Raw genomic sequence first — 12,547 nt, forward strand, 5'->3', positions numbered from 1 at the left:
GCACGTCAGTTAAATTGGATCACTGTGTTTTGTTGGGGGTGTCTTTTTTTGATCATTTTCAAAGTTAAAAATGCAAATACGTTCCTCACAACACAGGTTCTAGTTATGAAGAATACAATCAGGAATGGAGCCCAACAGGTGTTACAGTACAGTTAAAGATTTTATGGGCAGCTAATATTTTTCCAGTCTAAAAATGACATACACTTACACATAAATACTCACCGAGCCCTCAGGGTTATGGGCCCTGTCTGAGCACGCTTATCCACCCAGAGTACACACGTGGCAGATTTATGTGTGCGTGCATGTGTGCGCACGCATGCACGTTTGGAAGTGTTTTTCACTGGTGACCATATAATATATTGGATTTGTGCATGTGTGTGTTGTTGTATAAACCATATGGGGTGAGGACATATTTGGTTTTAGGGCTGTACTGCATTATGTCTATGAAGGAGTTTTTGGGTGAAAACATACCCACTGACTTTTTTAACAGCATAATGTAAGAGATATACACAATATTTTTTTTTTTTTGGGTGATGAGCGAACAATTAAACTACTCTCTGTTGTTGCATAATGTTTCTTAAAGACACAGGAGGTGCTGCGTGTCCTCTCAGTTGGCCCCCATTAAAAAAGTGGACAAATGACCCCACCCAGTGGCAGGAGGTCTCATACAACTATGATGGTATTTTCTCTATACTGCCCTTTCAAAGCACCAATATTTACTACATTGACTTTTAACTTCGTGACTGTCGACTTTAACATGGTTAACATGTGATGTATTGACAGGCGAGATCCCACAGTTCTTTGCTCTCGTCCTCTCTGTGGAGCCTGGAGCCAGAGATCATTTCATTTGCTCTCCTCCTGTCTTTGTGGAAGCAAGGTAAAACATATTTACAGTGCTAACCCTTTTTCAAAGAATGTATTTGGTTAACAAGATGTGACACGGACGCTTGTAGGCAGACTGCAGGCAGCACACATACGTGTGTGTGTGTGCGTGTGTGTGCGAGTGTAGGACATACATGTCCACTGTGATGTACAGAGGTGCTGAGGGATGACAGGAGACACAGCTGTTCAGGGAACCTGGGAACCTGGGCTTGCATTTGCAAACCCGTCTGCAGCTTTCTGCACCGTAGGCACATTTGAAAGTTCATTGCACCACATGAACTTAATCTGCGTGGCACTCAGCATTTTTATCAGCCTGCTTAATCAGTGCCAACACATAAGAGTCCAAACGGACAATGTCAGTCGATTGTATTCATAAAAAAAAAAAAAAATGCACATTTACCACAATGAAACACTTTAAGACAAACACAGTAGGTGACATAGATTTAAATTCCTCCTCTTTCTGCGTTTATTTTAAATTTAAAAAACAATATTGACCTATCGCTGCATATTTATCTCACCCTCTGGTTGACAAGGACCAACAACACAATTTTCATTCAGTTGAAAAGTCAGGTGACTGTCACGCCTACTCGTGTGTGTGCAAACACAGACAAACAGTGGCTTAACTTTTGTCAGGAGGAGTTGTGCAGGTAAACACGAGTAAGCCACACTCAGCAGTAGCTTTAGTTTAATGATGCAACCACACTGGGGTCTGAGCCAAGACTAGATTAGAAATTAAAACAGGAAAGAAAAACACTTCCTTGTGCTGTGTTTATGGAACATCAGGCCATGGAGTTTAACTGTGTTTAGATGAATAGTGGAGCTTAGACAACGTGTTCACACTTTTGGTTATTTGTTGTGCAAATAGAAATGTTCAGTCCCAGCTCATGTGCTTTTTTATTCATCTTCGTTTCTATACACAATGAGTAACATACAAAACATACAAATATGTTTTCATTCATTCATTCATTCATTCATCTTCTACCACTTTATCCTCTACATGAGGATAACAACACCTCACACTCACACCTACTGTGAATTTAGAGCAGGGCTCTGCAACCTTTAGGATGAAAAGAGCCATTTTAAATGAATGTGGAGCCGCATTTGACTCAGAAAATGAAGATAATAACACATTTAAAGGTTTTTATACGGATACACTATTATATAAAAGAATGATACTACAAAAAGAAAACGGTTGACATTTCATTGCTGTTTATACCCAACCGGAACACAATTACTGTATATAGTCCTTCCATTGGTTGAATGAATGAAATCAAAATGAACCCACTTTGAAATGAATGGAGCAATATTTGGATTGTACTGTATGTAGTTCATGCTCGCAAACTTCTTCATTTACATGTTACTGCATTATTTGCTTCACACATTTCAAACAAAAGTTTGTCAAGGATTTTTAATATTGTATTTGACGTAGACGTTGGATGTGATGCACAAAATATTAAAACACTTGAATTTATCGCTGTATTGATCTGTAAAAATGCTTTTTCAAAGCTACTACTACTACTGCCACTGCAGAGCGGCCCGAGAGTCCGACATGTACAAAATGGGTCACAAACCCAGGCCTCTTTGCTGCAAAGGCACACATACGTTTTAAAAATGGGAACAACAATGTGGTCCGACAGCCGTGCACACAGAGCAAGAGTGAGCGAGGGAGAAAGAGAGATTGTTTCAGGTGTAACTCAGGTGTAGCGCGAAGGAACCTGAAAGACGCTGCAAGCTCTTAACTTACCGTGTCAGACATGTCATCACAGCTGTGAGGCCAGACGAGTCAGTGTTGACACATTTTACACCTTTGCTTCCTGCACAAGCCTCCCTCATTATCACCACCGCCATTTTAAAGAGATCACTTTCAAAAGCCATGTGTGTGTGATGACCCTCGCGTTCTTGCACAAATAGGTCGAAATGGCAGAGTGCCGATTGATGGATTGGTCCATTTCTGCATCGGACACTGCACAAACAGTTAGATTGAATGAAAGTGCTTTGAAGAGCAGACTTGAAATACCACACGGCTGTTGTTGTGAAGACTTTGTGTTCTCCTGATCACAGCATGGCCCTCATCTCAGGCATCCAGTGTTGTAGAAAGTACCCAAAGGTGATACTTGAGTAAAAGTACAAGTATCTTACCATAAAAGTCTTAAAGTCTGTGACATTTAATGTGAAATGTGCTTAAGTAAACTTATCTAATAAAAAGTGAGGAGTTAGGATTGAGCCATCGTAGCTCAGTGGTAGAAAGAAGAGTTGTCTTTTAACTTCAATTCCTGGCTCTGCTAGTCTATATGTGTCCTTGAGCAAGACACTTAACCCCATGTTGCAGCGTGTGAATCGTTATGAAAGATGTGTGAATGGGTGAATTGCAAAACTATAGTGTAAAGCAGCTCATCAAGACTAGAAAAGCTCTATATAAATACAGACCATAATACCAACTCTTCGTCTTCTGATTTTATTTGGCAGTAACGAGTAACAAAGACTGTAATGTAGTGGAGTAAAAGTAAAAATTGCTATAACAAAGTACACATACGTGAATTTTCTACTTAAGTAACAAAGTATTTGTTACATTACGACACTGGTGGTGTCACCTGACTTATTCTTATTCTTATTGACAAAACTGACTACATTTATTCTTCAAACCAATGTATGTATGATTGTGAAGTGCTGGTCGTCCCACACACAGTCTTGCAATTGGCGTTTCTATATATATCCTTTTTCGTACATATATATATATGTCATATAACAGTGTTATGTTGTTTTGTTTACCACTTTTATATGAATTTGTTGACTGACTTTACCACATTGTATCTCAACAGCAGCTTTATAGTTAAATGAAAAGTAAATACAAACTAGTCAGTTGCCCTCCTCTCATTGTTCTGTATGTGGCGTCCTATAAGGTGTGTCCATGTTCTTATATTTAATCCCTGTGGAACAAAAGTTCAACTTAACCTGTTCAAGCTTGAATGATTAAGGGAGTGCAAAGAAGGTGGCACCAGTGTCTGCGTAATGGTTTTTATATTCTCACATATAATAAGTTTCAAAAAAGTGTTTGCGTTCTGTAAAGGTCAAGTCAACATGTGACGATCAGACCATTTGGCTGAGGGGTTGTAACACGAGAGCCGTAATTAAGATGCAGGGATGGATTTAAAAGTCTGCACTAAGAATAATACTCAAAGTGACTCCATTTCATTTATTGTATTTCTCGTGACATGATAGAAACATTCGGCAAAGTCTAGATTTGAAGATTCTGATTTCTGAGATGTTACAGAAAAAAGTCATTCATGTGCAGTAACACAATCCAGAACACACACACACACACACACACACACACACACATACACAAATCAATACTACTAAAGTAAAATACAGTTAGAGCCAGTGGATTTGAAAATATTACTATACAGACCGTCTCTTACATTGAAGTGATACATAACTCTTACATTCTCCACACATAACCGACTCACTACATTTTGCAAATGAGTTACAGTCAGTAACAGTAAAAAGTAATTATCGCCATCTCTTTCTTACTGACCGATAATATTGTGCAAATCACTCAGACTCCACAGTTTAACACTGAATAAGCAGGCCATCTACATGTGTTTGTCAAAATGAGAAAAAAACAAATGCATCCATCTTTTAATGAGTCAACATTATTATTGATTTGTTTTCAACTCTGGTCTTTGTTGTGGTCTGAAAACACAGAAGCAGCACTGAATATCTTTGTCCATCCAAAATGTCACACAGGTCTCTTTGAAATGCAAAACAGTGACTTTACAAAATGTCTGAAGTTGCGGAACTTTACAATTCCACAACCAACAAATATCCATATTCTCTAATTCCGCATTGTATGCACATTGTTAACGCTCGTTGAAGCTACATAAAAATCAAGATAGAAAATCAGACATACAGTACGTCTGAGGTGCTTTTACAAGTTGACAATCAGTTTTCTGCATATATGTTTATTATGAATGCTAGAGAGAGAGACACCTGCATGCAAATTTGCTACCCAGCTCTTCTGGGATAACTCTAAACGTGTGTAAATAGAGAGCAGAGCTTCTAATAGTGCCTGTAATACATGTGTTTGACTCACCCTGTCAACAGTATTCTGCATAGAACCATTTCAGCCACACTGTTCATAGTCAAGCAGACAAAAAAGAAGGACAAACTCAAAACTACACCAAGCGAACAGAAAGATTTGACATTTTCAAGTGCAGATGCAAACCAAAATCACACCGACAGGGAAATCCTGCCACATTGAGCAGAAACAGTCCAGTCAAGTATCAAAAGTGTCGTATTATCAACTCACTGCCACATGTGTTCAGTGAGCTGCATCCAAGAACAATCCCCTTATTCATTTGCTGAGATTCGTTGCTCTTGTTTGGATGGTCACCCTCCGCGGCGGCGGCTCTTCGATGCTCCGATTGGCCACGAGGTCCTGAAGCTGCAGTGCTCCTCCACCAATGAAGCAGAACGCCGGACACACCGGAGCTGAGCAATCCACATGTCCGTCCCAGAGGATCCGCAAGGAGTGAGCATCGTAGAACGTGACTCGTCCTTTATCACAGTCCAGACAAACTCCCAGTCGTGGTGGCAGAGGAGCAGTGTGAGGGCGAGACGGGTTACTATGGCTACTACTATGGGAGTGCACTCCTCCATGGCTCTGACTGTCCCCCTGGCTCTGACTGTGACTCTGTCCTTGTGGAAGAAGGATCTTACCCATGCCCATAGTGAGGAAGAAGAAGGGAGGGGAGTCCTGGCCGTCCTCAGGCCCACTGTCATGGCCACTGTCTGGGTCACAACTGAGGGGGAAACAGAGAGAGGAGAAAAGTAGGTCGAGTAAGAGAAAAGCCAGGATACAAACGGAGTTAAAGTATGCTCCCTTCACATCATTAACAAGACTGTGTTTTGAATCATTAAGTCATTTCTAATGTGTTAATAAGAAGTAGGGTTGCTTTTTGTTTTTAGTTGTATAACCTTTATCTCTACTGTACTGTCTCATCAACCTCATTTATAAGAATGAGGTGAACTTGAAATCAATGTGGTGTTTACATGATGTTCCACTGCCCCCAAGTGGCCAAAACATCAATTGCAAATCAATGTGAGCGGAGAGTGACAGGCAATTGTGTCATGGCACATAATCCCAACACTAATGTGGCATTGTGTCGACATGAGCGTAACTGTAAGAGGAAAAACGTACATTCCTAAGCACAAACCTAACAACTCAGTAAAGTAATCCATCATTTGTCTACCGATATCTCAACTATGCAGCCCTCCCCATGGTCGACTCTAGGTATCAGCAGAGGAAGGCGCCAGACATCTTGACTTGACATCTCTCCCCCTTTTCTCCAAAACCCTTTAAATACATTCACAGGCAGGAATGACAGAGGATGCCCAACTGTTAACTGTTCATGTTTGGCATCGTCTCACTTCTCCTCAGATCTGAGCTGTCCGTATCATCTTTGGTCGTCTCAGAAATGTGGATGTGGATGTGAATTCTACAAGCTTTTGTATATTTAGTGTGATCAGATTTAGTTACCGAGGGCTGGCGATGTCTTGAGGGAGGTGGAACCACTCTTGTAGCTTAGCCTCCTGCCCTACTCCCACCTGCAGGCAACAGAAAGCAGTCAGCATGTAAGGTAAAAGCTCATTCTATTATTGCACCAAACAAGACTTTCTCGCACCTTTACCAGGTAGGAACCAGGCTCCACGGAGCACGCCCAGTAGTGTCTACCTTGAGTGACAGCCAAGTCTGCAACCAGCAGGTCAGAAGACAAGTGGCAGGACGTGAGTGTGTGGTCAGCCGCCTGCAGGAGAGAGAGGCCGGGAACACTGCGAGCATAGGTTTGGCCTTTACCGAGGGCCAGCCTGTCAGCATGCAAACACCAGCGAGAGTCCAAGGAGAAACTCAACACTGGGAGGAGGGGAGAGGAGGAATGGAGAGATGAAGAGGGAGAAAGATGGTGAGGTGAGTAAAGACAAAGTAGTCAGGATTGGGTTAGATTAGATTATGAAACTGGAGCAGATTTACAGCAAGTCTAATCACGTTATGGAAAAACAAGCAGAAGAGTGGGAGGATATAAAAAGGTGTGTTCATGGGTAAAACAGGAAGTGATTTTAACAGTAAATATGAGAAACAGAGGGAGGGGTAACACTGACTCACTACATAATATTCCAGCTGATCAGATAGATCAATGAAATGGACAATGGATGACGTACAGTAAATAAATAAAGACAGACCTGGAGCAAGAAACACAGAGGCAGAAAGAGTCTGACGAGGATGGAACTGGAATGCCAAACACAAAACGGACTGTTTGGTGAAGATGCTAAAAACAAACATAAAAAAATAAAAATAAAAAAATGAATTAATAGTGGAAATGTTCAAGTTTAAAGCAAAAAAATTCAATGTTAATACATGTTTTTATTATTATTTACATTGCAGTTCTTTTGTGGGACTATTAATACTTGGATTATAAACCAGGAATTGCCTTATTTCTTTTTTCTTATGGGTTGGAAGATGAAAATACTTTTCAAGTGTATGAAATGTAAATAAAGAATGACAATGTAATGACTCAGGTGTAAATGTCTCACCAGGAGCTGGCGGAGTGTGAAGGTACACATCTTCACTGTACTCTCCAAACCCGGCCTTGTTGCATCCTCTCACCCTGAGCACATACACGCTGTCCATCTGCAGCCGGTCAATCACGGCACTCGTTCCTCTCACTTCGTCAAGGCGCTGCCAGGAGGTTGAGGTGCTAGGAGATCTGGTGCCGCCCCATGAGGCCCCAGCTCCTCCTGCTCGTCGCTGGTATTCCACAGAGAAGTGCCAAGCTGGGGCCGAGTCCTGAGGAAGGCGCCAGCACAAAAACAGCTGGTCATAAGCTAACGTCTTCTGAGTGTCAATGACTGGAGCTAGAGGGGCTGTGGGTGAATGGAAGCAAAGAACACATACAGGTTTTTATTCTTTCTATAAATCACCTTTGAATTGTTTATACCAGAGAAACAACGCAGCTCACCATGTATGAATTCCAAGCTGTTGATAATCTTGACCTCTTTGGATGCATCTAAGTGAAAATGTCTGAAGGAGGGATCAGCAGCTAGAGAGTAACACTGCAGGTGCTCTATGGCCTTCACCAGCCTGAAGAGACAAATGAGGAATGTCAGACAGAAATGAAGACAGTCTCGGAGTCGGCTCGTGTTTTTGCCACAGGTACCTGTTGTGAGTGACTCTGGCAGCCTGAACAAAGCAGGGTGCATCGGTCTCCTTGAGCAGCTCCACTGTGTATGCCATCAGACCTTCATGTTCCAGCAGTCCGTGCCTCTCTGAGACCTGAGCAGACACAGCCTCCTCCCTCCTGCCCCGAGATGCCTCCAGGGCCAGAGCCAAAGCTCCCTGACGCTCGGTTACAGCTGCTCCCAGCTCCCGGATACAGTAGGTCAGTTGCTGCAGAGCCACTGAGCTGTTAGCCTACGGACAGACAGAGAGAGCTCCAGTGAGTCCATGATAGATTAAACGTGACAACAGTGAAGATGATTTAGTGATTACAGCAAAGGTTGCACTAGAGTGTTTGGCCTCTAGAGGGTGTAATAATATCACCTGTACCCTCATTTGCACTGTTAGTTACATTACTGAGGTAAGGAAGAGACTAGGCCTGACACCACACATTATAAAAGCATGATAATAATATCTATTCAAAATGAATGTTGTTGATCAGTGTCAAGACTATTGCTTTATGGAAATGTACATGGATTGGAATTCTGACACAATCTCAGACCGATTCTGCTGCACGTGTGCAAAGACAGTGTGGAAACAAAGCAGATAAAAGCCGGTTCACCTCCATCTGTTTGATGGCAGCTTCCAGCTGAGTGATCTGGCTCTGGATTGTCTCCTGGTTGGCCAGGATGAAGTTGACTTCCTTTGTGACCTTGTCCTGTAGAACAAACGCTGTAAAACTGTATCCTGACATCATATTTAAACACACTTCACACTCTCACCTTAAGAGCCTGGTAGGCCTGTGCTATAGGCAACACTTTGTGTCCATGGTGGACACGCTGAAGCTTGCAGAGTGAGCACAGCAACCTGTGGCAGTTGCGGCAGTACCACTGCAATCGCTCCTGCTCGTGCTCTGTGCATGTTAGGACCTAGAACGCAGCCGTGGAGGATTAAGGCGTGAGACATGACACTCGATGTGATGTTCCTTGTCATGAACTAAACACAAAAACCAAACAAACCTTTGGCCTGAAGTTGTTGGTGGGTAGAATGTGTTCATGCTGAGCTCGGGGTGTTCCCCATGGGTGGTAGAGTTTGAAACACTCGTTGCAGAAGTTGGACTTACAGTCAGCGCAGCCTTTAGTGGCCTCCAGAGAGTGAGGGGGCTTACAGAAACCACACATGATGGCAACGCTGCCAAGACTCATTGTGTGTCTGTACCTGTAAACACAGAGATAAGGGCGGGGCTTAGGCACTTCTGCAGCAGTAACAAAAAAAAGAAAAGAAACCAAGGCAGGAGTTTTGTAAACTTGTCTGGGTTTGCCCTGCTTTCATTTCAGTAGTTTGGAGTCCAACTCTTTTAACTGCCTGGCCTGGATACATTGCCAGCACCTGTCTTGTTAGAGTGTTCTGCAAAGTAAAAAATGCACCTTCACATTTCTCCAAACCGAAATAACCACAGACTCACTGGGAAAACATCTATCCCCACAACTCTCTCTCTCCATCTCAGAACTATTTAATTTTGTCAATGCTGATGTGATTGCTGTCCTTTTGCATTTTATTGTATGACTTCTGTGATATGTGACACAGAAGGTGCAATGTTTTTAGGTTTGCCCTGTCACTTTGATATTCACTATTTAAACTGATGACTTAAGATAATGATTGACATGTGGGAGATGTTTTGTTAATAGTTTCTTTACTCTAATGTTTGTAAGGATTTGACCATTTCACCAGAATTGTTGCTGTCCGACACTGCAGAGGGTTTTTTTTTAGCTGCCCCTGCAAGCCGCTCTTAGGCTTTGCCTTTAATCTAGGGTAAAAGAGAAGATTCATGAACTCATTCCAGCAAATGATTTCCTGTCTCATGTATAAATCAGAATGGACCAGGCTCTTCCTCTGTTGCCTTTATTTGTTGCTTGCAGAAGAGGTTAAAAGGGATTTTATCCAAATTTGAGAGTGTTCTGTTTCTAAACTAATTATGATCGCCTGATAAAATAAAATAAAAAAGCTCCGGACAGCAGTAAAGGCTCTGACTACTCGGTCTGCTTTAGTCTACACACTGTATTTATGGTTTTGTGCACATGCACACCTTTCCACGATACGCTCCAGGGTGAGGTTGCGGAAGCAGTCAGTCAGGCCTTTTTCTCCAAGCTCCACATCCTGCTGACAGGAAGGACATGGGAACAGCATGGGGGGAGGGGCGATGTCCCTCCGCCTTCGCCCTGGGTATGTACCACACACTGTTACGAGGACACAGATGTAGAGGAAATGAGTGAGAAAAGGAGGAAGATGGAGTTGTAGAGGGGGGAAAAGGTGTTGAATAGATGATTTGTGTGGGGATGACAGACAGTTGGGAGAAAGAGACTGGTGAGAAAATGTAAAAACAAAAGTCCCTCATAACTCTACACGGAACACAGGGATAAATACAGGTCAGTGTACAGAAGAGGAAATGCTTTTTTTGCTCACAAACATTCTGAAATCACAGCTGCTCATAAATGCTTACTGCCTTTCTGCCTCTTTGACTCACCCTGCTTCCACATCCATTGTTCTGCATGCAGTTAAAGAAGCAGCATTTAAATACAAGAGGTTTGTGGGCATAGCATAGAAATCCAAGAGGACAGTGACATCACTCCAAGTGTTGTCACTCTGTGGTCACTTGGACACTGAGGTGACTTTTCCTCCTCTCTCACACATTCCAGCACAGCTCACTGATAAATGACTCAACGTTTCCATCTCAGTCCTTTCACTACCTGTTCTGACGACGCGTTCCAGGCGGTCAGGGGTCCTTGGTGTGGGTCTGCGTGTCTGGCGTGGAGAGCGGGTGCTGGGTGTGGAGGCTGGCGAGTTTGGCTCAGGAGGGAGATCTGGGGGAGGATAACCTCTTTGTACCAACACCTCTGCTGCACACAGCAGACACACACTGTGCTGGCATGGTAGAAGGATAGGCTGCCTCACCATCTCGTCACACACTGGGCAGCGCAGCTCCTGTTCCATACTCTTCATGTTTGACTGGAGAAGAGAGAATTGTACAGGGTGTCAGACCAGATATAGGCTGAGTCACCGGTATATGTAGCTCTGCAGAATCAGTTGCTGTTCAGATGTTGCACCGCTGGAAAGACAGAGCACAGGAAGAGAGCAAAAGTGGAGGAAAAATATGCTGAGCAACCTATGAGATCTTTAACTACCCAGGAGAGTTGTAAAATGAAGAGCATAGTTTTTTCCTACTCTATTTGTCACCACCTCAGTTTTACATGCGTTTTGCAAGGCAAGGCAAGTTTTATTTATAAAGCAATTATGAAGCACAAAGGTATGTTCAAGGTGCTGTACGGACGTCACAACAAAAAGTCACATGCAATAAATCAATAAAAGTGAACTGTAAAAATAAGCTACAAAATATAGGGTAAGTTAAAATAATACAAATAAAATGATAGGTAGTGAAGTATGGCGTCAGGGTTTGAACAATAGTTTACTGACCAAGAAGTCGACAGTTGACTATGTAGGCCCTATTCCAGTATTGCAGCTTCTGAACGCAGCATCCCGTTTCTATGACAACGCGCATCAGCTCTACCTCCCCATCATGCGCGGCCTGTAAGCAGGCATTTTCACCTGCTGTAGTATATTTGGTTAATTTGGAGCATCAAACACCCTCTGTTTTACCTGTTAGAATGTTAAGATTATGTGACGTGTGTGTGTGTGTGTGTGTGTGTGTGTTTCTACCCACAATGACAGAGCTTCGCCTAAACGCAACAATTTCTCTGGTTTAATTTAGAGCCCGAAAAAAACATCTAAACGCCTCAGGACACAGGCTACGTGTATTCAGGGGGTTGTCGAAATTATTGTGTGAATAAATACGCAGACGGTGGACAAAAGACGCGCAGCTGAGCTTATTTATAGCACGCGCTGATGATTTTTTTTTTTTTTTTAAATGATGAGAATAAAATATACTTACACTAATGCGAACCAGCGCGTCCATGATGGAGGCAAAGGTTTGTAACTCCGCTTCTGCCATGTCTCCACTGTCAAGCTGCTGCCTCCAACATTCACCACAGACTGTATATAAAACGAGTGGTAGGATCAGCTGTAGGATCAGCCTGGAGCAGGATGTGTAACCTACTCATTGGCGCTGAGACAAAAGCTGTAGGCCTGGACCAGTGACTGCTGACCCTGCACAGCAGATCTGCTCCAGGTGCTTCTCCGTGTTGACTGTGAGCTGCTGCGCACACGCTGATTATGTGGCGTCTGTTAGAGCAACGAGTCGTCGTAGAAATAAGAGGGAGGTGGAGGCGCAGGCTGTTTTACACACACACACACACACACAGCCGCATTGACAACGAAACCAAAAATGATAACAAAATAAGATATTATTTAATTCCTTGTGACAGCAGTCGCTATTTTGTTTTGATTTATGGAGTATGTGTTACATATTTAACAATGCATGAGCAGTGAAACCACTAT

The 12,547-nt window shown here is 42.8% G+C and overlaps 1 protein-coding gene across 1 annotated transcript; it reads right to left on the reverse strand.

The window, feature by feature from the left end:
- Positions 1-4,061: 4,061 nt before the first annotated feature.
- Positions 4,062-12,427, reverse strand: trim46a (tripartite motif containing 46a). Its single transcript, XM_044033764.1, has 12 exons — positions 12,042-12,427; positions 10,843-11,101; positions 10,182-10,332; positions 9,115-9,313; positions 8,878-9,024; positions 8,718-8,813; positions 8,097-8,350; positions 7,899-8,020; positions 7,474-7,803; positions 6,567-6,796; positions 6,422-6,489; positions 4,062-5,684 (listed from the first exon to the last, which is right to left on the reverse strand). Exons 1-12 carry the CDS (start codon positions 12,099-12,101, stop codon positions 5,237-5,239), a joined length of 2,364 nt encoding a protein of 787 aa, XP_043889699.1. The 5' UTR covers positions 12,102-12,427; the 3' UTR covers positions 4,062-5,236.
- Between the last annotated feature and the right edge of the window lie 120 nt (positions 12,428-12,547).

Source organism: Solea senegalensis, linkage group LG9, assembly GCF_019176455.1.
Source record: "Solea senegalensis isolate Sse05_10M linkage group LG9, IFAPA_SoseM_1, whole genome shotgun sequence".
Taxonomy (NCBI): domain Eukaryota; kingdom Metazoa; phylum Chordata; class Actinopteri; order Pleuronectiformes; family Soleidae; genus Solea; species Solea senegalensis.

What these genes read in the sequence shown, in the direction of transcription:
- trim46a (XM_044033764.1), bottom strand. Translation starts at nt 12,101, where the DNA reads ATGGCAGAAGCGGAGTTACAAACCTTTGCCTCCATCATGGACGCGCTG. An exon ending in ACGCGCTGGTTCGCATTAGT is followed by an intron (nt 11,102 to 12,041) that starts GTAAGTATATTT and finishes TCTCTTCTCCAG; the next exon opens with TCAAACATGAAGAGTATGGA. An exon ending in GCCAGAGTCACTCACAACAG is followed by an intron (nt 8,021 to 8,096) that starts GTACCTGTGGCA and finishes TTGTCTCTTCAG; the next exon opens with GCTGGTGAAGGCCATAGAGC.